At 41.5% G+C, this 27,130-nt stretch overlaps 1 protein-coding gene across 4 annotated transcripts in view; it reads right to left on the reverse strand.

The window, feature by feature from the left end:
* Positions 1-5,491: 5,491 nt before the first annotated feature.
* Positions 5,492-27,130, reverse strand: part of LOC135701076 (phosphatidylinositol 4,5-bisphosphate 5-phosphatase A) — a 73,309-nt gene continuing 51,670 nt past the window's right edge. For 3 of the 4 annotated variants that reach the window (XM_065221788.1, XM_065221787.1, XM_065221786.1), the window contains exons 3-9: positions 23,641-23,763; positions 23,354-23,579; positions 23,119-23,294; positions 22,820-23,050; positions 22,606-22,759; positions 6,873-7,163; positions 5,492-6,809 (exon numbers count right to left, since the gene is read on the reverse strand). In XM_065221788.1, the coding sequence (XP_065077860.1) occupies positions 6,528-6,809; positions 6,873-7,163; positions 22,606-22,759; positions 22,820-23,050; positions 23,119-23,294; positions 23,354-23,579; positions 23,641-23,763 (1,483 nt within the window). In that variant the 3' untranslated portion in view covers positions 5,492-6,527. The remainder of the gene's footprint in view (positions 6,810-6,872; positions 7,164-22,605; positions 22,760-22,819; positions 23,051-23,118; positions 23,295-23,353; positions 23,580-23,640; positions 23,764-27,130) is intronic. The other variant, XM_065221789.1, reaches the window with a different exon arrangement.

Raw genomic sequence — 27,130 nt, forward strand, 5'->3', positions numbered from 1 at the left:
TCAGGTCAGCGCCAAAGAAATCATGAATGGACTTTGTCAGTAACTTATTTCCCGGAAATTATTGTTAGACAAGTTACAACAACAAAATAAAATAAAGTTTTCCCCATACAGTTTTACCAACAATCAATACGAAACTATCGATTTGAAATTGACTCACTACTTGACTAGCCTATTGGTCCCAAGCAAATCGATTAACGTACCCCATTCTAGTCGAAATTCTAGTACTACACAATGTTTGTTTTGATTCGCTATGACAATTTGACAGATAAAATGAGGGGTTAGTGGAATTTCCTATGTTTCGAGGGGTGAATCGATTAGCTTGGGACCGAAGATAGTACCAGAGCTGAGCCAAAAAGTAGAGCTCAATGTCTCAATATGCCATGTATTTTCATGACACATGATTTTCCTCTCATTAAGACTGGAACGCGCAAAAATTGGTCGACAAAAAATCGTTTCTTTCAGTCAAAATTCATATCACAAAAATCTTCTTATTTTTCTTTTGGTAGTTCAATTCATATATTTAAAGGAAAAAATGTTCGTTAATTCTTTTGGTTTGCCAAATCCAAACTGCCGTGCCTTCCGCTTAACCCCTTCCATTAAATTTTGCACAGTGGTCTCATCGACCTTATTTGCCGCCAAACACCAGTTAGATTTAAACTGCTGCTCGTTTTCCATGGATTTATTAGTTTTTTTTTTAGATTCCGCTTGACCAAGGCCCAATACCGTTCGATACGGCGGAGTTCTGGGCTGTTGGGAAAGTTGTGGTCTTTGGGTACCACAACCACAACTGGCCAGAACAGCACCGGTCTATTATGTTGCTTTAGGAATGGTAGCAGCCGCTTTTCCAGGCACTCCTGGATGTAGATCTCTTGATTGATGGTTCCCGTAGTAATGAAAATGCCGCTTTTAAGACCACAATATGGCCTGCCAGACGAGATTTTTTTTCGGGAACTTCGATAGTTTGATGGTTTTAAAAATTTCAGCCACCTACCCTTTTCCTGATGCGGTATAAAACTCCTGTCCCGGAAGCTGCTTGAAATCCGCCTTCACATAGCTTTCGTCGTCCATGATGACACAGTCGAACTTTGTGAGCAGATTCGTATACAGCTTTCAGGACCGCTGCTTTGCCGACGTGTTTTGTTTGTAATCTCGGTTCGCCACCTTCACCTTCTTAAACGTCGACAACCCGGCTCGTTTCTTGGCCCACTGCACAGTATTATGGGAGACATTGAGCTTGCCAGCGACGTCTCAGATGGAGAGGGTAGGATTCAGCTTATATTTCACCGCCACCATCTTCGTCGTCGCTGCCACGTCCGGATTACGATTGCCGCCGCTTCCAGGCTTGCTGGTGGTCGACAGGCGCTCCCCGAACACTTTTAAAACGTTTGTCACGGACGATTTGGCCACATCCAGCAATTTTGCTAACTTGGCGTGTGAGAATGTCGGATTCTCTTGCTGCGCGAGCAAAATTTTGACACGCAGCTCCTCTTGGTTGGACGTCATTTTGAAAACTGTAGAGCAAACGGTGAAGAATCATCATAGCAACCATATATATATATATACACTCAACAAGCAAAGTCTCAGATCAAATTGAAATCGAAATTTGATGTTGTGATTTCGCTAATAATGATTGCTCAGGTTGCTGTCGTTTTGGTCGTTTTAACGGTTAAAATATCAAAATTGAGAGCAAAGCAATCTTCCTGTGACATCACATTGAAAACTTTTTCTGCTATCAGTGAGAGCAAACTGAAAACTCAATTTGATATCAATTTTTCCTGTTGATAACAAAACAAGTATTCAATTTGAGGTTATGCTAAGGCAATTAAAACAAACCCGTCACAACATATTTTTAAAGAGCAAATGTACAGCAAAATGAAAACAAAATTTGGAATCAAATTTTCAATGTGTAAACTGAAATCAAATTATGATTTCAGTTTGATGTTGCAATTAATTGCAATAGCAATTAATTGCTATTCTAATAGGCAAGCATCCCGAGCAAAGTCCAGCATCAAAATGACAGCAAATTATGTCTGTTGAGCCCATATGAATAATATTGATATGCTCTCGATAGGTTTTTAGTGACGAATATTTTCTAACGCATCCGGTAAACACGCAGGTATAACCGCTTATACTATCATGATATCTTCTTAAATGACGGAATTATTGTTCCTGTGACGGCGCCTGCCACAGACAATTTGAAATTGGACAAACAATCATTTCAAATATTTTCAGAAATGGTGGCTCCTATTGGCATAACCTTAGACTGATTATCGGCTTCAAGCGGAAATTCATACAAAAAATGACCATTCAAATTCCAAGCGCCGGCTGATTCTCGCGAATACGGTATACCATATGCTTTGTAAATTTTAAAGCAAACATCCAAGGCCTTCAAAAACGTTGGAAGTTGATAGAATACACCACCGTTATGCACCAGAAATACACTCGTCTCGTTAAAATTCTCAGCCACGACTATCACTAAAGGTGAAGGCGCTATTCCCTTAGTCCGGTAGCGTGAATTTAACTCTTCGATTTGCGTCTTAAGCGCACTGAAGGATTTCATCCACATCACAAAGCTGTCAAGATCCTGTTTTGCACTAATTTTAACACTGAAATCCAGCTGTATCAACTGATATCCTTCGGAATTGCAGAGGGCAGGAAACAGCTCAATGATTTTCTCGCAAGTCAAATTCTCAATTTTTGAAACTTCCCACAATCGCAATCTGCTAAATAAAAAAACAAACCGCTGTCAAGTCGAACACTTTGACATCTGATTTCGTGGTTGAAAATAATAAACAAATCGATTTTACACGGCTACGCTAGCTAGGTTGTATTAGTGAGATCTTGCGTCGAGAAGTCAATAGTGCGTCCTTCCCAATGAGGTACAGAGAGAGGTGTCGCAGATCGTGAAATAGGGTTGTATTAGTAAACCAAAAAATCAACGTAAACGCAAGTAGTGACGTCACTACTTGCGTGTACTTGCGTGTATCGTACAGTGGTTGTGTGAGTGATTGCTTCACCTCGGTAATCCAGCTCATTGCGTCCTTCCAACGTCCATCCAGAGACATCCAGCTCGAATGACCATAATATTGGGGCCTTGTCCATCCAACCCACAACATCGAAGGGGGGTAAAATGCCTGGGGTAAAAGTGGATCCAAATAACGATCTATAGCATTATATACACACTTAGAAATACCTAATCTTACATGTGACGGAATCTATCTTTGACATAAAGGATGAGACGTAAACAAACATGTCATGTAAAATTAAGTGCTCCGAAACTGAAAAGTTCGAAAGCACGTTTGATTGAGCTGAATTTTGCGTCTTTATGACTCAATTTTATGTCAAAATTGACGCTCGTATATGTCAGCCTCAGAGCACCTAAGTTTACATTCATTTTTCTAAGTGTGTACACACTACGAAAAAGACATGTAAATTTAGGTCCCCCTAGACCGACACATGCAAGCGGTCCTTTTGATATAAGAATCAGTTGAAAAGGACGAGAAAATCAATTCAATCAAACGCACTTTTCGTCGAGTTGCATATGTTTCAGTTTCAGTACACTTAATTTTACACGCCATGTTTGTTTACGTTCCATGATTTACGTCAAAACTGAATTACGTCTCGTGTAAAAATAATAATTTCTAAGTGTGTACACACTTAGAAAAAATCATGTTACTTTAGGTGCTCTAAGAGTGACATATACGAGCGTCAATTTTGACATAAATTTGAGTCATAACAGACGCAAAATATAGCTTAATCAAACGTACTTTTCGTCAAGCAACGAACTTTTCGGTCTCGGAGCACTTAATTTTTCATGACATCTTTTATGTCAAAGGTGGATTCCGTCACGTGTAAAATTAGATATTTCTAGGTGTCAACCCGGTCAACCCGCAATGATGAATCAATGACGTCATCGATCTCTCCAAACCAACGATGATGTGTGTTGTCCTTGGGTGGGTATTGGTGCTACAGTGCTGCTCCCGAACACTACACGGCATATCACTTGATAATGTATGAAAAAAATGGTCATATTGAGTGCTTGAAGAGCCACATCGGTAGGGTTACCATATCAAAAACTTGAAAAGGAGGACATTTCATTTGAGGTTTGGAGACTAAGGACGACAATGATTCCTTTTCTTAACATTAAATGAGGACAATGAGTTTTTATCAAACGTTTTAATAATATGTGCGCTATCACTAAATTCTCGCGTAACATTTGAAAAGAGCCTATCCTCGTTAGTCGACTTTCTTTATCGACTTTCTCTTTGGTTTATCAAGGCAACATAAACGAATTTCTCGCTAATCTCGCAGCACAGTTCGACAGAAGATGATGTTAGCTTGCGCCTGAAACAACACACTGAATGGGAAATTCATTTGCAGTCGGGTTATTCTTGAAAGCGAAAATCTATGAAGAGAATCGATCAACAATGATAGGCCCTTTTAAATGTGTTGCGCGAGAATTCATGACTTGCAAAGGTTCAATTGAGATTGTTCATAACTTGTAGTCGTTACCAATTCAATTCATCTTTTGATTTTCAATTGATTCAGCATTGGACTCTAAGGCCGCTGCCATAGTGGGAGCGAAAAGGCGCGATTAGCCTCTTCGGTATCAGGTCTCAGTATAGCAGCGGCCTAAACAAAATACCTAAAATCCCATAGAACCAGAACGTCCAAATCGAACACATGGTGCCGTCAATCACATTCAATCCGTGTGGCGGTGTTCCATTTGGTGAATTTTAACTTAAATTTGACAGATAGAAAATTTTCAAATAAACCTGCTATTGTACCAAACTTATTTCTGGCAAACCAGGAAGCAATTTTGACAAACACCTTTTCGAAAATCACACGATCAACAACAGAGAGATTTTCGAACAATATAATTTATTTTCGAAATATCCAATTTTAGTGAAATAAATTATAATGTTCGAAAATCCCTCTGTTGTTTTCTGATTTTCGAGAAATTGTTTGTCGAGATTGATTCCTGGTTTGTCTGAAATAAGTCTGGTAGAATAGCAGGTTTATTTGAAAATTTTCCATCTGTCAAATATAAGTTAAAATTCACCAAATGAATCACAGCCTACAAATGTAGGGGGGTTGACAGCTGTAGTATACTCCTAGTACCACCATCGAATGGAATTTGCTAGATAAGATGAGGTTGAGACATAATTAAACAAATAAGCTCTGCAAACAACGCTCTTTGAAAACAATTTTATGATTATGTTACTGGAAAAAATGCAAGGATTAAAAAAGAGGACATTTTCGGGCAAAAGGAGGATGTAGAAAAGTTATTGGAAAAGGAGGGCATGTCCTCCTTTGAGATACCATATGGTAACTCAACACATCGGTTACACCTGGCGCCATTGCAGAAGTGAACAGGATCCGAATTATAATCCGGAGTATAAAAGGTCTCACTTTGACGTCCTTGGAAAAAGAGTCTATCCGACGCTTACGGAAGTTCTTTCGCATCCTTTCGATTCAAACGCCGAGCACATCCCTTTCGCATAACATTCTTGCAAATGCACTTTATTTCGTTGAAATGGATTATCTGTTTCAGGAAGGTAGTGAAAGAAGTGTCAACTGCTATTGATGTATTCTAGCTATGTATGTTTCGGCCGCTGCTGAATTTGAATATGTGGTATTTTGCTTTGCGTAATTGAGTTTTTAAAGTGCAAGTCAAAAACGTAGAACAAGTACGATTGTATTTATTTAAATGTATTTATTTCTGGAACGAACAAATTCAACAAAAGTGTCATTTTCACTTACAGTAAACAAATGATTCTCCTACATGAGAATGCTATTTGGATGGGGAAATAATAATAGGAAAGTCTAAGGCGCTGTACACACGGTGCAGGTAGAATGCATCGCGTTAACAGCGTTTCGTAGGTGGTCTAGAAATTAAAACTAAATGCTTAACGAAACAACAACCAACAGATGTGTCTATAAATTGGTTCTTTCCCGGATCCTTCCGGGGTTACTTTTTTAAACCATATTTTGGCATTTTGTTTGGGGCTTCCAAGGGTATAGATAGTACAGGTGTGTTTTTTGATATTTGGTATTTAAGTTATGTATGCCAAAAACCTTATAACTGAAAACAAGTGCTATTTTTTTGTATTCCTAAAACAGCGTAGTATTAATATACCGCTGGCTATAATTATAGTGATTTTAGCGATTGCACACACCTCACCTAAATTTGTTTATGGCTTCCCACGTTCTGGGAATCTACTAAGATAAATTTTACGCTCGCTAAGTTTCGTTCCGAATATCCTTGGATGGGTGCTCTAGAATCACGCTCTAAGGCCTCACTTGTTGGGTAGTTAGCTCCCGAAAATACGGGAACCGACAGACAGGTGAAAGACCCTCATTTGAAATTTTATAGCAACTAATTTTAGTGACTAATCGATTATCACACTCGGGTGCGCCAGGCGAGAAGCTGGTTGGTTTAAGCTTTTTCTTTCTTACATCGGTCTAGGGTGCTGAAAACTTGCAACGGTAGCGGGTAAACTAGCCCTTCGATGGCGCTGTCCGGATCAATCAATGTCATCGAATGACGGCGATGGGCAGCGTTTCTCCACGTCGAAGGTGTTGCTGATGCCCACCAGCCCTGTCACTCCGCGGGATCCGGTGCTTTGGAAGTACAGCAGCTGGTAGCGGACACCCTGCGGAAGGTTGACGTTCTCCGAGAAGGTCAACTTCTCGGTTCGGGTATTCTTCTGGTGCTGCTGCTGTTGTTCGTTCATCTGGTGTTGCTTGTCCTTATAGGTTTCGGTATACTCGTACGCAAGGTATTCACTTAGGCTGGTAAAGTCCTCCTATAATTGGTGAGATATTGATTGAGAAGTAATTTTTTGAGGGACACACTCAGTCAATCTTACCCGATAGATGCCGATCCAATCGGCATTGCCCTCATCGAACCCACACGGAATGGTGTACTCGATCTGGTTCGGTTCACCCACCAGCCACAGTTCGATTGGCTTGAACATGACTGTCCTCTCTGTCGTATCCTCGTACACCTGTCCGGCATCAACCAAATCGGAAATCAAATCATCAAACGAGTTCAACCTAGCGTAGGACTCGGTACCGTTGGCGATGGCCATCCGGTAGCTGAGCCGCTGGTAGTGGTTGGTCTTGAACCGTTCACCACTGTACTGAGGCTTACGGATCACCTGTAGTAGTAGTAGTAGTAGCCCAGCCAACCAGTGTGCATCCGAAGTTGATAAAGTTATTGACGCCCATTTCCAGAAAACCCATCATCCATCATCACCATCATCATCGTCAGTTGCGATTTTAAAACAGTGCAGATAGCATCGGGTGCAGTGGTCAGTTCGAACGTTGACGCCACAGAGAAGGGTTAGTAAAATATACACAATAAAAATGAGCAATAAACGGACAAACTAAACAACTATAACTTATCGATACACTAAATTGAACGAAAATGGAACTGAAGCGATACAAAATGAAGAATAATCAGAAAAGCGTTATGAAAGTTGTTGCATAATTTAGCGAAACAGTTTTACGAAGGAGAGGGAAGAGAGCTTACAGAAGAACCGAAAGCACTCACCCGGCTACCACTTCGGGAGTAAGTTCTCAATAGCGGCGGTCTGCGCTTGGTGGTTCGCTCCTTACGGTAGTAGGTCCGACAGTAGTCGTCTTTTACCTTGAAGCGGCACTGAGTATTGGTGAATGCGTTTTAGAGTAATGTTAGAGAGTTAAAAATATTAGGACGGACCGTTGGTTACAGAGACTTCAGTAGGTGATGTTTCCATATCTCAACACCAAAAGGAACTGTCCAAATCATGAAGATACTGAGACATGTTGATATATGGGGAATTGCATGTATTTAGATTTCAATGTTCATTGTTCTAAAGATTTCTAAAAATTCTCTGAAATTTCCTCGAGTAAATCCTGGAAGTTTGTACTTTACCCCTTAAAACCAGCACAGGCCACACTTGTGACAAAATGTTCAATTTTCTAAAACAAATAGAGAATTTAGTAGACTTTAGCTTAGGGTGGGAGGAGCTAAGACAGTTTATTTATTTATAAATGAATAAAGGATGTACATGTCAATCTAAAGCAAATTACCCTAATGTACCCCTAGTAGCACGCTTGTCACAAATCAATAGTAGACGCATTTCACGCCAAATCGAATCGAAGCTGGCAGCACCCTCTCAGATATCAATAAAATTTTCTGGATGTGTAGACTTTGACTAAATAAGCACTTTTGCATACTCAGTTTTTCACATTTTTGTTCATATCTTCGGAACCATAATTCCGTTCGGGAAAAAAAAGTCAATAGCAATCTATGGGGATCTAAAACACATCTTCTGGAACTTGTTCCACTCAAATTGATCCAGCCATCTCTGCGTAAATTGAGTGAGCTACACTTATACGAACATACATACATACACACTTAGAAATGATTACCGACTTCGGTAATTTTTTCCCAAGTTTCAACAGCTGAACAACAAAGGTAAAAATCAGGCATTTGAATTCATTACTTTAAAGCTTCAAAACAAGGAAAACTTCACCGCAACGGCAAGACTCGATTATTTAAATAAGGCTGACAGTGTTTTGAAAACAAAATTTAGTGAAAAGCTTCTGAAATGAAGATCGGAGTTTTACCGAAGGGTCAGCTGTTGAAAGTTCGAATTTAAAAAAAATACCGGTAGACTGTGTATGTTTATGTTATATCAATGTTTAATGTTAGTAGCAGTCTTTATAAATTGTAATATTTTTTAGTTTACCCTTGAAAAAGGCCACAATAAACGGCCGAAACGTCGGGAAATGCAAAACTAACTGTATGGATTACCCTAGACTAAGAAAGCCATATTAAAGAAGTCGCTAATAATTTCTAAGTGTGTACATTAGACTGATGCAAATTTTGACATTTTTGCTCCACAGTGCTCAAACGATTCCAAATCGGGTCCTGATAAGTCTCCCAAAATTTGAGCTCACTCGATAATAAACTGACTTGGCACAAACCATTTGAAGTTTATATGGAAATTACTATAGGAAAACCAAATATTTTGTTCATATCCATCTAACAATTTACCGTATCGCTCTGCTTTAAAAATGATAACTGAGCTCGTAGAAAATTTTCTCAGCTACATCTTTGTCCTTAACCACTTTTCAATATAATGTAAGCATCAAAAGTTATCAATAATTCAAGCCACTAATGTCTTACGATTATGCTCAATCAACTGTTCAGCAGGCAACATTGGTGTTTCTGGCGCTTGGAATAGAGCACAAAAATCATGGCTACTATGTCACACTGCAAGATACAGTGTTGCTCACAAAACAGCTGCTTGATCATGTCATAAGATTATCAATCTCTTAAACAATTAATAACTATTTTATTTGACGTTTGGCTCAACAACTATATTCTGCTAAGTTGAAGCTGAGAAAATTTTCCATAAGTATAGCTTTTGAATTTTTGAACAGTGCAATCGGGAAAAAGATAAGAAGACAATAAACAAAAATGTTTGATTTCCCATAGTAATTTCCATATAAACTTCAAATGGTTTGTGCCAAGTCAGTTTCTTTGCAAATGAGTTCAACTTTTGGGAGACTAATCAGGACCCGATTTGGAACCGTATGAGCACTGTGGAGCGAAAATGTCAAAATTTGCATCAGTCTAGTGTACATACATACATATATACACACATACAGAAACATTTTCCGATCCCGTTGAGATGAGTCTATTGGTATATGCCATTCGAAAGGCAAAAAGGAAGGTATCAGCTAATTGTGTTGCAACAGTGTAAATTTTAAACGCCAATTCATCGTACTAGGCTTCGTTGTACAGTACTCTCCATTTCTCGATGATCTTTATTTCGATATTCCTTTCTATCTAAATCGTTTCAGCAACCCTGATCCTGATTTGTCAACACTTTTTGAGCACGGAGAGTTTAGAATCGTATTAATAAGCTTATAAACTGCTCTTTTTATTGTATATTTCTCCATATTTAGGTGGCCGAAAGTTAAATCTCTCACTAAGGTGTGCTCGTTCCCCGCTTCTGGCGTGCAAAATGACCAGTTCTAAGGCTCTGAACCATTTGGCGGATTGTTTTAACTTTTGGTAAAAATTTGACAGATGGAAAGTTATCGATTGACCTTGCTATCCGAGCATGGTTATTTCTGACACACAAGAAGTTAGATTTTGACAACCATGGCTGAGTTTTGCTCGAAAATCAGTCGATTGATAACACAAGGATTTACGAACAAAGAAAATAACTTTCGAAATGTCACTTTTAACCACGAGTTAGATTTAACTCGACAATTGGTTCACAGCCTAAGTAACTAACGGATTTCTACACTACATGGCATATAAAATCGACTCAAATTTAAGTTTAAATTACTCAAACTGTAGCAAACGTAAATAACTTTCGGAGCCTCATAAATCTTTTCCAATATGACAAAAAATCGACGAAAAATCTACTCATTCTAGAAGTATATACTCAAAGAATAAATCACATATCCATTGGAAAATATTCATTAGAATTTCACATAACTTTCATTTGATATCATAATTAGGAATTGCACCACAAAATCACATGAAATTTAAGTGATTTATCATATAAAACTCATGTGATCACATGAATGTTATGTGAAATTCTGATAGATATCATTGGTTTTGTTAATGGAAAAGTGTGCATTCCCAATGGAAACTACATGAAAGCTTTTTTCCGTGTACTGATTTCATATGTACATCGAGATGTTGGTCCTGTAATTCCTGTAAAATCTCGGAAAGTTTGACTCAGTCTATGAGTTATCAAGAACATGGGTGGACTAATCTCAACTTTGAGTCGACCTCACATTTGGCGTGTAATCGTAATTTATCTTTTTATTGCTTTTAACGTTAATTCGTTAAAAACATTTCTGTTTTGCTCGAACATGACTTATACTGACATTTCAAATTTCGCATCTATTTCATGATTTTTGCCACGTGGGATTGATCGGAAGATCCAGAATATCCGTAACAGTAATCAATTCATGAAACTAGGTTCTAACCGGTGTCCGGCCATTCGGCAGAATGCCGTTTGGTCAAACGCCATTTGATCGAATGCAATTTGGCCGAATATTTTAAAAGATATTTTCAATTTTTGAATATAGACTGTTCCAGAAAGTATAAGCACAGTTTCAAAATAACAATAAATTCATGTTTTTTTTAGTTTTAATAATTTTATTTGGCAAATCATATTTGTATTTGTATTTCAAATTATATTTTACTCTCGTTTAATCAACATATTTAATCATAGCCAAGACTCCTAACTTTTCCTCGAACATGACCCATTACCTTCTGCACAGTGGTACTTCCCACCATTTTTTGACCACTTTTGGCCAATCTTTTTTGAATTTTTGGATGTCGTCCGCTGGTTTTATTAATTTTCGAAGCTTTGCTTTGGTTAAAGCCCAAAAAGTCTCGATTGGCCGTGCCTTCGGGCAGTTCGGCGGATTCATGTCTTTCGGCACGAAACATACATTTTGACTTTTGTACCATTCTAAAGTGTCTTTTGCGTAATGACATGACGCCAAATCAGGCCAAAATACTACTTGACCTTCGTGCTGCCTGATCATCGACAATAATCGCTTCTGGAGACATTCCTTAACGTATTTCTGAGTGTTCATCGTCTCCGTTGTGATGTACGGACTAGATGTTTTACCACACTCGCATATTGCCTGCCAAACCATAACCTTCTTACCGAATTTTTCGGTAAAAATGGCCTTCTCCGTTTCGGGGATGTCCTTGCCTTCGCTTACAGTATAGAATTGTGGTCCGGGAAGCGTTTTGTAATCTAGTTTCACGTACGATTCGTCGTCCATTATTATACACCCAGAATTTTGACACAATAACGAATCGTAGAGTTTGCGGGCCCGTGGTTTCACGGACGCGGCCTGTTTTGGGTTCCTTTTGGGTTTTTTTCTGCTTCTGGTATGTTTTTAGTCCAGTTCTTTCTTTGGCACGCATGACGTTACTCGACGAGGTCCCTAGTTTTTTCGCAACATCCCGAACGGAAGTCGCTGGTTTTCGTTTGTAGGCATCCCTGATCTTTTTATCGATATCCGGACTTACAGGACCGGATTTCCGGCCACTCTTCGGCGCATCTTCAAACGTACACTGTTCTCTACATTTTTTTAATCGCAGTTCGTACCGCTCCGACGCTTACACCCTCTTCCTTGGCCAATTTTCTCAAGGAGAGTCCGCTCACAGTGCACCATTTGTGCACGATACTTTTTCGTTGTTCCAGAGTAAGACCACGCATTTTGACAGGAAACACAAAACTGAGCACTTTTTTTATGCTATGTCAGAAATGAGCAAACAAAAGGACGGTAGTCGTGTCCAACTCGAGCGAGGGATTCGTGATCGCCAGGGTTAATGGAGTATACTTAAGTAGCTGCTATGCTCCGCCCAGGTGGTCTATCGAGCAATTCTCGCAGATGGTGGACAGACTCACTGCGGTACTTGTCGGCCTAAGACCGGTGGTCATTGCGGGCGAGTTTAACGCATGGGCGGTAGAGTGGGGTAGCCACCACACCAACCAGAGAGGACGCATCCTACTGGAGGCAGTGGCCAAGCTGGACGTTGTACTATCCAACACCGGCTCGGTTAGTACCTACAGAAGGAATGGTGCAGAATCCGTCATCGACGTGACATACCGCAGCCCGCGTTTGGAAGGCAACCTACACTGGAGGGTCGATGAGGGTTACACTCATAGTGACCATCAGGCGATTCGGTATAGTGTGGGGCCAGGTGAGAGGCGAGTGGCAGGAGGAAATTCTTCCTGCGCTCGAGGCTGGCGGACGTCGTTCTTCGAGGAGGAGGTCTTCGGCGAAGCACTGAGGCGGGAGCGAATAACCCTGGATCTGACGGGGGAAGAACTGGTAGCAGCACTGACAAGGGCGTGCGATACAACCATGCCTAGGAGAGCCTATCCCAGGCATGGCCATAGACCGGTGTACTGGTTGAACGAGTCGATTGCTATCCTCAGGGCGTCTTGCCTCCAGGCGAGAAGGAGGATGCAACGAGCTCGTACGACTGAATCTCGGGAGGAACGCCGTGTCGCTCTTCGAGCGGCTAAGGCAGCCCTCAATAAAGAGATCGCCAGACGCAAGCGCGCGTGCTTTGACAGCCTATGCCAAAGTGCCAACACGAACCCATGGGGGGATGCCTACAAAGTGGTCATGGCAAAGACCCGCGGCGTGACGGCACCCCCGGAGAGATCACCAGCGGTACTGGCTCCGATCGTTGGGTTCCTGTTCCCGCGTAGGGACGTAGACTCCTGACCGCGGATCCCAGGCGCGGATCAGGGAGAAGTGTCTAGAGTGACGAACAGTGAACTTGGCGGTATTGCCAGGTCACTGGTGGTGGGCAAGGCCCCGGGCCCAGATGGGATCCCGGTTGTGGCTCTGAGGGCGACGGTTGCGGAAAATTCAGACATGTTCCGTTCTGTTTTTCAGACTTGTCTGGACGTAAGCGTCTTCCCAGATGCGTGAAAGCGGCAGAAGCTGGTGCTGCTTCCGAAGCCAGGAAAACCCCCTGGGGACCCGTCAGCATACAGACCCATCTGTTTGCTGGACACCACTGGGAAACTGCTTGAGAGGGTCATCCTCAACAGGCTGTCGGCCTACACCGAAGGTAGTAGGTAGTCAAGCAGCCAGTACGGGTTCCGTAAGGGCAGATCAACGGTGGACGCCATCCGCGACGTCATCCAGACGGCAGAGGTGGTCCATCGGAAACGAAGGGGCATTCGCTACTGCGCGGTGCTAACCTTAGACGTGAAGAACGCGTTCAACAGCGCGTGCTGGGGGGTGATAGCCCGCTCGCTACACCAGCTCCAAATTCCCGGAGGGCTGTGTAAGATTCTGGAAAGCTACTTACAGAATCGTGTGTTGACGTACGACACAGAAGATGGCGAAAAATGCGTAAGAGTCACCGCAGGTGTGCCACAAGGCTCCATCCTGGGTCCGGTGTTATGGAACGTTACGTACGATGGACTGTTGAGGATAAAATTCCCGGTAGCCGTGAAAATTGTAGGTTTTGCCGACGATGTCACACTGGTAGTCTGCGGGGAATCCCTCGAGGAGGTAGAGCTGACAGCGGCCCACTGCGTCAGGCTTGTGGAGGAATGGATGAGAACCAGGAAACTGGAACTCGCCCATCACAAGACGGAGGTGGTCGTAGTCAACAATCGCATGTCAGTACAGCATGCGACGTTGACAGTCGGCGGAAGCACAATTAGGTCTGTGCGCTCTCTAAAACTCTTGGGGGTTATGCTTGACGATAAGCTCAGCTTCGGCTGTCACGTCGAGTACGCCTGCAAGAGAGCGTCTATGGCTGTGGGGGCATTATCCCGTATGATGTCAAACAGCTCGGCAGTGAATGCCAGTAAGCGCAGGCTCCTCGCTGGGGTCGTAGTATCTATCCTCAGATACGGCGGCCCTGCGTGGGCTGCGGTACTGGATATTGACTGCCACAGGCAGAAATTAGAGAGTACACACAAGCTAATGTGCTTGAGGGTGGCCAGTGCATACCGCACTATCTCGAGAGAGGCCGTCTGTGTCATAGCAGGGATGATGCCAATTAGCCTTATCATTAAGGAGGATGTGGTGTGCTATGACGCGAGGACCGTTCGAGGGGTGCGCAACAACGCGCGAGTTGTGTCGACCGTGAGATGGCAATCGGAATGGGAAAACTCTACAAAGGGGAGGTGGACTTACCGCTTGATACCTTCCGTATCAAGCTGGGTCAACAGGCGCCATGGGGAAGTAAACTTCCACCTGACACAGTTTCTGTCAGGCCATGGCTGCTTTAGGAGCTACCTGCATAGGTTCGGACATGCAAGTACTCCCATCTGCCCCACATGTGCTGGTGTCGAGGAGACCGCCGAACACGTCGTGTTTGCCTGTCCACGTTTCGAGCCAGTATCGAGCGCTATGCGGAGCGGATACCAGTCCGGATAACATCGTTCATAGGATGTGTGGTACCACCGAGAACTGAAGCGCGCTGGTGACTGCGGTCACCCACATAGTTTCGGTATTACAACAACAGTGGCGAGCCGAGCAGCAGTTACCTACTGCCCGACTATATCGTTAGAGTATTACTAGAGAGGCGCCATAGCGCTACAGCGGCCCCTCCCACGAAGTAATGCCTTCGGGCGGTTCCGGGGAGGTCAAGGGCCAAGCGCACAGGGTAAGGTTTAGTGGGTCGGGAGTGAAATTCTCCCATCCCCACACCCTGAGTTCCTTCTCAGGTGTCTGTGAGCAGATTCCCCCCTGTATAAAAAAAAAAAGACGCAGCCAAAACATGCACACTACGAAAAAGACATGTAAATTTCAGTGCCTTGAGACCGACACATGCAAGCGGCCCTTTTGACATAAGAATCAGTTAAAAAGGACGGGAAAATCAATTCAATCAAACGCACTCTTCGTCGAGTTGTCTATGTTTCAGTTTCAGGACACTTAATTTTACATGTCATTTTTGTTTACGTTCCATGATTTACGTCAAAGCTGAATTACGTCTCGTGTAAAAATAATAATTTCTAAGTGTGTGTTTAAATATTTCATTAAATTCAAAGTGACCGTTAAAATAAGGGGTACTTATACTTTCTGGAACAGTCTATACTAGAATCCGAAATGGACTTTTTTTTAGTTTCCACAATTCTGGTTTTTAGACATTATAAAATTCTTTTTTTTTTTTGTTTGTTAAATTGTATATTGTATAAAATTTTAATTTTATATTGTTGATGGATTCATGATTCTTTTAAAGGTAAGTGTAATTGGTATTATTTTAACAAAAGCAGTTCTTTGGAGTTTTGTTGTTCGGCATTCGGCCAAATGACCCGAAACCGTTCTGACCATCCAAGCAGTTTCTGTTTTCGGCAAAGTTGATCAGTTGATCAAGGCATTCTAAATCGTGATGGCAATCAGGAAAAATTTTGGATTCTCTCACTATGCGACGTCAGTGAACAAGTAAACTTCTTGACACATAAACGCTTTATTTTGATATCCTGACCATCTTGGAAGTTGTTTTCGGCAAAGTTGTCGTCAAAGACCGACGTTAAATGTACCAGTAACTCCTGTTGCAAGACAGCGTTTTCCGTCTATTTCTTCCGTTCGCTCTAAAAGACAACGAGAAGTTGAAAATGAAGAAGCTGATGGTTCTTTGTATCGTCCATCGAAGCTTCTTTGCGGAACAGGCGCTTGTCCAGAGCCCAACCTTGTTGCAGCAACTGCCAATCAAGAGACTGATACCAAATTCTGGTTGTACTTGTCGAACATTTATACAGATGTCAGCGATGAAACGGTAACGTGTATGGTCCGCTCAAATTTGGGTACGAGTGATACCACTGTAATTAAACTTGTTCCTCGTGGCAAAGACTTACGTTCCCTAACTTTCGTGTCCTACAAAGTTGGGATGGCAGCGGATCTGAAATCCGAAGCAATGTGTTTGGACACATGGCCCTCTGGCATAAGATTCCGGGAGTTCGAAGACACTGGTAAAAACGGGATATTTTAAAGCCAGTCCTATTGAACCCACTACCATCGTTAGCTTCCGAGACAGCGAATGCGAGCAAGTAGGCTCTTGCTCTAGTCCCGGAAAAAGGTTCAAGCACTTCATCGTCCGAATCCACCAGATGCGCTCCCCCTTACAATTTTTTACCAGAATGTCCGCGTATTAAGAACTAAAACTAGCGATCTTCGTTTGGCATTATCATCTTGTGACTATGACGTCATTGCGCTGACCGAAACGTGGCTTGGCAGCGACATATTAAACTCTGAACTCTCGTCCGACTATGTGATTTATCGTCTCGATCGGAATCCAGCCACATCTCAACTGCTACGTGGTGGCGGCGTACTGATCGGTGTCAAATAGCATTTACGTTGTAAGTTGGTTCCACTAGTTAATGCCAACTGTTTAGAGCAAGTGGCCGTGTGTGTTTCGTTGCCAATGCAGTCGGTCTACATATGTTGCGTCTACTTAAGGCCCAACTCGGACTGCGCCATGTACTCCAATCATGCATCTTGTGTTCAAGAATTGTGTGAGCTTGCTGAAACTACCGATACAGTCATAGTTTTGGGAGACTATAATCTGCCTAGACTATCATGGCAAATTGATGCCGAGATGAATTCTTACATCCCGACCAACGCTTCATCTGAACAAGAAATCGCTTTGACCCAGTCGATCCTTGCATGTGGATTACAGCAGGTTCAGGATGTACGTAACGTAAACGGCTTTCGTTAGTGATACTGACAGAATCGAACTTTTCGAATCGCCCTGTGGAATTTTAAAACTCGACGCTCATCACAAATCTTTTATCATCAAATTTGACTGCCTTCGTAATACTGACGACATTGGGCTGGACCGCTGTTATTACGATTTCAATTTCTGCAATGAACCCCTTATCAACGCCCGGATAGGCTCGATAGACTGTACGACGCTTTTGACTGATTGTGACGTTGACGATGCTGTTTTCCGGTTTTATGGTGCCATTTTCGATATCATCCACGAATATACTCCTATTCGACGACATTGCCTCCGTGTTCTCTACAATCAACCATGGTGGACCACGGAACTTAGGAACCTCCGAAACAGGTTACGGAAAGCAAGGAAACGTCTTTTCAAACAACGGACTGAGGAAAACAGGCGATTACTTCACGCACGACATGGAGGAGCACTACACCAGCCGGTTGAACACAGTTTTCCATGAATATGTATTGCGCATTGAGTCGGAGGCAAAGCGGGATCCATCGTCTTTTTGGACCTACGTGAAGAAACTTAGGCGGAATGGCGGTATACCACTCGATGTGTCCTATAAAGAAGCTCGTGCTGACTCCGCGGAAGAAGCTTCTGATCTCTTCGCAAAATTCTTCAAGGATGTTTTTTCGACTACCCCTCCCGCTCATTCTCCGGATGATCGTCGTGACTGGATGAGCAGCATAGCTCATTACAACTTGCATTTGCCGCAGTTGGATGTATCTGTTGAAGAGGTGATGAAAGTTTTTTCATCTGTAGATCCTTCTAAAGGCCCTGGTCCAGACTGTTTGCCGCCATCGTTCATTAAGAAATTTTCTGCATCGCTCGCTTCACCTGTGTCGATTATCTTCAATCGTTCGCTAGTTAGTGGTGTTTTCCCCACAATGTGGAAGGTTGCGTCCATCACACCTTTCACAAAGCTGGAAACATCCACAGCGTTGAAAATTATCGCGGAATTTCGATTCTAAGCTGCCTCCCAAATGCTCGGGAGAAGATCGTATATGAGGTCGTATATCAGGCGGTTAGGCCAATAATTACCGAACATCAGCACGGCTTCGTGAGGAAACGCTCTACAACAACCAACTTAATGGTGTTTGTCAACTCGCTGATCAACTCCATTGAAAAACGACGACAAGTTGATGCGATCTACGTGGACTTCAGTAAGGCGTTCGATAGGGTTCCACGTGTGCTTGCAGTGGACAAAATGAGGTGTATGGGATTACCTAATTGGGCCACGAAGTGGCTACAGTCTTACTCAACTGACCGCTCAGCCTATGTGAGCATTAACGGTGTTAATTCGCCTAGTTTCGGCCTTTAATTTTCATCCTGTTCGTGAACGATCTGTGTAGTCGACTGTGTTCTTCGAAACTTATGTTCGCCGATGACTTAAAGATCTTTCGTACAATTAAGTCAAGACTTGACTGTTGTGCACTCCAGAAGGATCGTGATTCCCTTTTGCGCTGGTGTATATTGAACGGTATGCATGGTAATGTCACAAAATGCTGTGCAATATCTTTTAGCCGCTCACTCGAGCCCTTACGACATGACTATAGGATAGGACTCAGTAGTTTGCTCTTCGTTTCTTCAGTTAAGGATTTGGGTGTTATCATCGACTCTATAGTCAGATTCAATGAGCACATCTCCATGATAACTGCTAAAGCATTCGCCACATTAGGTTTCTTGAAACGAAACACAAACGCATTCCAGGACATCTACGCGCTGAAATCACTATACTGTGCTCTCGTCCGCAGTCTTCTAGAGTATGCTGTTGTTGTGTGGGCACCCTTTCACGCTATTCAAGCTAACAGAATCGAAGCCATTCAGCGAAACTTCGTAAGCTACGCTTTACGTGTTCTGCCCTGGAACGATTCGGTAAATTTGCCGTCTTATGAAAAACGGTGCTGGCTGATTGACCTGGACACGTTGGCAGCAAGGAGGAAACTACTTCAGCGACTCTTCGTGTTTGGATTGCAACTCTCTTGTGAGCCAAATCTACATCAATGCTCCTCGAAGAGTTCTACGTAGTTACACGCTTCTGTGGCAACCTACCCATCGGACCAACTATGGATTCAACGAACCGTGGACTTTGTGCTGTCGTGTGTTTAATGAAACGTTTTTTTTTTTTTTTTTTCCTTTGGTTTGTTTTTTCCGTCGATCTTGTTTTCCGTGCTGAGCACCAATGCTACCGACGTGCCAGGAAGGCAGCTCCCACACCTGGACCCTACCTATCGACCCATCAACTCATGAACCGGGGACCAACGGCTTTACTTCCCATCCGAAGGAAGGCGTGATCAGAGATGTTATGCCTCAGAACATCCCGGCGGCGCCGACTGGAATTGAACCCAGGCCTGCTGGGGTGAGAGGTAATCACGCTTACCACTACACCACCGGCGACGTTTAATGAAACGTTTGATGTATATGATTTTAACATTAGTAAGTCTACTTACAGACTTAGAATTCGACACCTAGCCTAGAAAATATCGGTGCAACATTATGTTGAAGATTTAATTAAATAAATAAATAAATAAGACAAGACATTTTAAAGATCTCGAATATAGAAACTTCTGTAAAACATAAAACATAGACAAATTTTCATATCTCTGGAACCTAGACAAGTGTTCTGGATTGCAGGGATGCCATTCTCCCCAGTGTAAGCAGGGTGATGAGTTGAAAAAACACCTCGCACTATGACAAAAGCAAACTCACCCGAGAGATCTTTATTTTGTTTTCACTTTCTACCACTTCTCCCACTTCGCAAACAAATATAGTTTCTGACGTTCGCACCTCCAACAGTCCAACACACCGGAGCGGATGAATGATCATTAGGGAGCACCGTAGAGAGTTCGTTTGCTTCACCGGGGAGAATCACCCCGGTGAAGACTTTGGTTGTTAGTTTGTTGCATACAAAGATTTGTTAAAGGTTACTTTTTATATTAACGTCGATACTGAGGTATGGAGGTCCAGTCTGGGTTGCAGCGCTGGAAACGAAGCAGAACCAAAGGAAACCGAGTAGTACGTTCCGGCTCATGGCCATGCAAGTCGTGAGTGTGTACAGAACCATCTCGTCGGGAGCAGTATGCGTTATCGCCGGTATGATCCCTATCGGCATCACCCTGGTGGAGGACAGCGAGTGCTGCAGGTGGAGAGAAGGAAGAGTACGGAAATCTGTGAGAGCGGATTGGTTGGCTAAGTGGCAATAGGAGTGGAGAACGGCCGAGAACGGTAGAGGAACACGTACACTAATACAGATTCTTTCGATCTGGGTAAACAGAAAACACGGAGACGTCAACTTCCACCTACCGCAGTTCCTGTCTGGCCACGGCTGCTTCAGAAAGCGGCTGAATCGGTTCAAACACGCAGCGTCACCCCTCTGTTCGGAGTGTGGCAACGTGGATCAAACGCCGGAGCATGTGGTCTTCGACTGTCAAAGGTTCGAGGCAGTGCGAAGGGAGACGTCTTTAACGTGGAGAATGTCGTCGAAAGGAAGGCACTTGGAATGCCGTCAGTAGCTGAAGAGACAGTGGAGAGAGGAGCAGCGATCTAGCAACACCAGAACACCCGATGAATATTGACGAAATGCCGCTTCAAGTTGAATACCGTGTCTACTTTGACTGTTTTTCCATTTGCCCTGCAAAGCACAAAATTCACAACCACCGGTACTGTCGTCAAACCGCACTTTTTTCTTCGTGAAAAATAGTTTGCACTTTGTCCCCTCACGTCAAGCTCTGCTGGAATCTGTGGAGAAACAATAACGCATTTGCTCTGCCATCTTTCTCACGGAAGTGAGTGTATAAACAGACAAACAGTGAACTGTCAACTCTCTCACTCCCTCGTGCTGTGTCTGACAATCTCTCCAGTGGTGAAACGAAAAATCTCAGAGGAGATAAGCAGAGATTCACCGCAGAGAATGATATCTCTCGCACCCGGGTGATTCTTCCCCAGAGAATTTTCAACCCTGCTGGATTGTATCAATAATTATCAAGGAAAATTTTCGCGAAAAATATCGATCTTCAAAAAAGTTGTAAGATTCTGCTATACATTTAAGAGATATTGAATATTTTTTTTAATGCTGGTACTTAGTAATTCGTTATCTTTTATTCAAACTAATTAAAAAAGCGTAGAATATTTTACGATACGTTAGAATGTAAGTTCACAGTCCGAGAAACATTTAATGATTCTAAAATAAAGAAAATATGTCATGATTTTAAACATAGGATTTATCTAAAATCTGGGATTGGACATTTGCTGATTCCGGACTTGTAGAAAATACAATTTGATAGGCTTGGAAAAGAACTTCTTGAAAAAAAAAGATTCTACTACATGATTTTTCGATGTTTACCGATACTAAAGCTTCCGGCCTTCAAAGATTTATGAAAATTCAGGTCTTTGAAAAAAATTAATTAAAACAATTAAATATGGTAAAATACCCCAAGTACCATCACAAGTTCATCGCATGATAAAACCCAAATCCTTACTTGAAGCATAGATTATTATTTCGCTTAACTGGTGACCCTAAAGAATACAGTATGTAATAAGTAGTAAGGTCAAACTTTGTTATTATCAATTGGGAATTGGAATTGAGAAGAGAAATGCAAGGAAATTCCAATGATGGTTTTTGAAATAATCTTAAAAGAATCTTTACAGGATTCCAAGAAGATGATTTGAGAATGCTTAGCAAAATTTCAAGGAAAGTATTTTTTATTTACAGTAATTTTCATACTCTCGCATCATTCGTGCTTTATCCGGATGAGATTTGATCTCATGATTTTAAAGTGAGATGTATGGATTTAGATCTTTATGTTTTACAGACTAACCTCGGTATTCAAAGATGTCTTAATCTTGGTATCTGGTTAGCACAAAGTGCAGAAATTAATGTTTAATTTATCTCTATGTCCGGTATGGAACATTTGCATGCGATCCATCACTGCTGATGAGTTTTGTGCTACTCAAAACACGAAATGGTGGCTTTGATGCTCAACTTTCTTAGCCACCTATTTCCTGTACGTCAAACCATATACCATACCATAGTCCACAGTTAGTGGTGCGTTAGCAGTGAAGGAAAATAATTAAATCACAAAAGCATCCCCGCAGGGACGGGAAATGGTATCCCTCAAACAATCCAATGCTGATAAAAAAAAAAAACTACGTTGAGAGGAGACTCGCGTAGATGGATGATGATGTCCGAACCGTGGCATGGAGTGGGGAAATGGGCAACGAACCGACACAGTACAGTGGTGAATTTCCTTGACCCGATTAGATGAACAGTAAATTGATTTATCACAGTATGTAAAAGTTAATGTTGATGAACAGGTCTTATGAGGCTGGGTTATAATAAAAGATCCATTTCCGCGTACCTTGATGGTGAATTCGCTCGTCACCGGTTTGTGATCGCTGATGTTGTAACTAGGATGGCTTTTGTAGGACGTCTGCTCGACGGTTAGTTTCACGTTCCGGTAGTTATTCTCCTTCATGGCGTACAGTATCCGGTCAGTCCAAGCAGGGCGTCGCCTAAAAAATGCATTTTATTTAGTTTGTGCTTCCCTGTTAAGGGGGGAAAAGAAAACTCACTTCATATCATAGTCATTGGAACCGTGTTCGAACTTGAATGTTGGCGGGAATTGTGGTACTCGTTCTTGCAGCTTCTGGAAGGCTCGACCTTCTCGCCGAACTAGCAGCAGTTGGTCCTTCTCAATGAGCTTCTTCAACTCGTCTTTGGCCACCATGGCACGAATCTCCTCGGCAGAGGTCGTCGCCTCACCCGTCAGTCGGAAGTTGAGATCACCGAACCAGAACACGTAGCTGCAACGAGATCACAGAGTTAGAAAGTTTCGTCCTTTAGAGGGTTACTCAAAGTGCTTCGAAGGTACTCATGGTCAAAGATGGCTTCCTTCGTCTTGACGTGAAACTTGTGTTCCTGTACGATCTTCTCGTAGTCGTTGATCCGTTCCTCCAGCATGTGATCGTGAGCCGCCAGGTGAGCGTTGACCAAGCAAATCGAACAGCCGTATACGTTTAACCTTACACTAACAGCACCTTTGTTACCCTGCGAGGAAGAACCGTACTCAGTATTATCAACTTCAAAATACCTCAAAGCAGCCTCACCCAAATCCCCCCTAGCCCGGTGCGGGTGTACTCGGTTTCAACCTGCCGCAGATGGAGCAAGTGTTTCCGTCGGGCGAATACTGACAGTAGGAGACCCTGCATCTGTTCTGTCTTGATGACGACATAGTCGCGCTCTTTGAGCAGTTCTTTGAACTTTTGCGTCCACAGGTCATCCTTGAACAGGTTGTACAGTGTGTTTTGCGGCTGGGAGTTAACTTCCTGGAGGCTGTTCGTAGGAAAAGCGGTTATTTTATTATTATCACAACGACTAGTGGCGAAAAACTTACCCAATGACGAAGAAATCGGGGAGATCGGTTTCCAGCTCGGGCGACGATTCCAACCCAAGCAGCTTGTAGAGGGAGAGGTTTTCTGGGAATTTTGTGCTCACGTTCCATGTTACTATGTATAATCTGAGAAGGAGAGAGAAAGAAGCGGTCTGTTTTAATTTTTAGCAATGACCCAGGTGATTTATAATACGGTGAAACATTTGATTAGATTACAGATGAGATGGTTGGGTTGTAGAAATAATGGTGTTAGAAGAGATTTTCTTGATTATGCTGATGTTCACAGTGCTTCAAAATATGCCCATTCACAAGCTTACGTGTAAATTTGGGCGTGATTTTTAAAAAGAAACCCGTTAATATCTCGTTTGTTTTTCTGAACAAAATTTTGCATAATAACAGGCTTTAAAATTTATTTCAGACATAGGAGAAATGGATGTAATGTCGGCCTAAATGCTCCTTATTTGAGCCCATATATAAATTCAGCAATCGACTAAATTTTCAATAGCGACCAAAAATATCCATTAGTACCGTCCCAATGACGCGTACATCTACATAAAATTGATAAATAGCAGATTTTTAGCGATGGGCCCAATCTTAGATCCATAGGCCAACATTTGAGCCATTTCCCCTATCTTCATTATAAATTTGAAACAACATAGTTTGATTGAAAATATTATTATTTTGGTATACCCTAATTCAATTAACAAAAAAAATAGTTTCAAAATAAGAAAATTAACAGAAAGAAAAAAAATTCCCGACAGAATTGCTTGAAATTAACAAATCTCCTTTTTGCAGGAGTGAATTTTTCTCTAACTAAAGAAAACAAAAAAGTCAGTTTTTTAATATCAATTAATTTGAGCACAACCCCAATTACAAAAACGACCATTAGAAGGAAATTTCAATTTCATCGAATACACCAAACGGTTGCTTTAAACTGGAGTAGCAATTCTGATTCCGTTTCTAATTGAGATTCTTAAGGCAAGCTTAAGGTAAAACCACACGTAGGTCAGTAAAAGTCAAATTCATACCAAACACTGGGAAGCGTGATAAAATGCATCCAAAAGCATTTAGATCCATTGAAATTTTATCAATTTTGTTAAAGACGATGGAACAAGTATTGAATGAATTTGTTGATGCAACCAACATGCAGACACATTCACTGACTAATTTACAGTTTTCTTATCAATCTGGTATATCAACAGTTACAGCTGATAACTAAAATTGAAAACTCAAAATGGCTCGTGCTATGAAGGAGTGCAACTTCGATAAATGCATTGTAGAGTGACAAGGGCGTAGCCTGGTTTCAAAAAATGGAGGGGTGGGGCAATTTTTGTTTGATGATGGAGAATTGAGCCAGATGCCAACCGGCTGAACACTATTATGCCGAATATAAGAAGGTAAAAGATGTCACTAGGACATCTGCAGAAGTACTTTCAAATTTTCTTGGTAACAGCAAATCCCGAATAGAAATTTCCCGTTTTTTTTTAGAATTTTTCAGGAATTTTGAAAAGTTTCCCGGTGGTGTGATATACAATTAAATTAAGCATACACACTACGAAAAAGACATATAAATTTCAGTGCCCTGAGACCGACACATGCAAGCGGCCCTTTTGACATAAGAATCAGTTGAAAGGGACGAGAAAATCAATTCAATCAAACGCACTTTTCGTCGAGTTGCATATGTTTCAGTTTCAGGACACTTAATGTTGCAGGCCATGTTTGTTTGCGTTCCATGATTTACGTCAAAGCTCAATTACGTCTCGTGTAAAAATAATAATTTCTAAGTGTGTAGCCTCGACTGGGATTGGATCACTAGGTTAAATGAGTCATTACAAAGACAGGAAAATTGGTCGACTACCTTGATCAACAATTACTCACCAAAACGTTTTGAGCTACTCGAATCAAAAACTCTCGATCAATTCTTATAGAAATTAAACGCACTTTCTAAATCTGCAATAATATTTAGGGGCTACTTTCCACTTTTTCCAGTTACAGTACAAAAAATAATAGAGAAAAAAAAACAGGCGAAACCGTTGTAACTTCACATAAAATTTTCTAGCAATTCACCTCTGAAAAGTCTTGAAATTATGTCCGGATTATATTCGAAACTCCCTTAAAACTCTTTTCAGAATTTAATTGAGATTGTACCCTCAAAATTCGATTTCCTTGGTATTCTTCCCAGGAACTCTCAGAATTCCATACCATTGCAATTTCTTTGGAATTATCATCGAAACACTCTAAAAATTCAGAACTTCTGGAATATTCATGGACTAGACATCCTTTTCAAAATGGTTATGAAATTTTCCTCAGAACAACCAACAAATTCAACTCTGAACTCGCCTTAAAATTCACCAGGAACTTTTCGTACAATTGGTATTGCAACTCTTCGTACAATTGTCTTGGAGTTCTAGTCCAAACACTCTTAGAGTTCTTTCCATAACTCCCTAGAGACTTTTCTCAAAAACACTGTGGTCCCTAGTAGCACGCTTGTCACAAATCAAATGTAGGAACCTATATACGACTTATATGCATTTAAACAATATATTTAAAATTAAAACACTTATTTTCACATTTTTCTGTAAATCCATTTAACTCGAAAACAGTAGGCTGTGAAGTCTTAACGTCTTAAGAAGAGTTTTTATTTTATCAAGATAAACAACTTTGCCAAAGTCGTCAAGTCTTCAAAACAGAAGTTCAATGCATTAAAAAAAAATATAAAAAAAAAACATGTTCCACTAAAATGAAGAAATCTCAAAAACATCAAAATATACCTCTCTCAAATTTTGATATTTTGTTTACCGAGTATTGCTTAATGTTTGCTGAAAATGGCAGGTTGCGATTTTTTGCGCTTTTGGAGATATTAAAGTTCAAAACTTGTGTTTTTTCGTTTTTTCAACAATATCTTTGAAATTTGAAGTTTAATCCAGTATGTTTCTTCACAAAAGTTATTTATTTAATGCATTTGCATTAGATAAAAATACAACATTATATGGTTGTAAGCAAAAAACCGAAACAGAAAGAAAAAACCATATTTCGACATTTTTTTTAACTCCATATAACTTGGAACCAGTAGGCCGTGGAAATTTCACGTCTTTGAAAAAGCTGTTCATTTTGTCAAGATAAACAACTTTGCCGAAGACATCAAGTCTCCAAAACGGCAGAGAAAGAAGTATGATTGTGGCGCCATCTTTGCGGAAAAGTTTTGAACTATTTTTTTATGTTAATAGATGGTTCTTATTATGATAAGAAACTTTTCCCAAGGCACCAAGTCGCGAAAATGCTTCGTTTCGGAGTTATTAATTCTGATCCGAGAGGTTGCATTCCTGACCCAGTGTGCAATGTAAGCATTAGACATTTTAAGAAATTACGCTTGGTGTTTTTCTTCACGGTAACCGCAAAATACCCAATAATGACTACTAAGTAAGCATTTTCGAGGGAAACTGGGACAACCCATTAAATGAGTAAAATTTTAATCATTTATGAGTAATTACAA

The sequence above is a fragment of the Ochlerotatus camptorhynchus genome, unplaced genomic scaffold (genome assembly GCF_037179485.1).
Source record: "Ochlerotatus camptorhynchus isolate MF236.1 unplaced genomic scaffold, CSIRO-AGI_Acam_v1.1 ptg000149l, whole genome shotgun sequence".
In the NCBI taxonomy this organism is placed as follows: Eukaryota; Metazoa; Arthropoda; class Insecta; order Diptera; family Culicidae; genus Ochlerotatus; species Ochlerotatus camptorhynchus.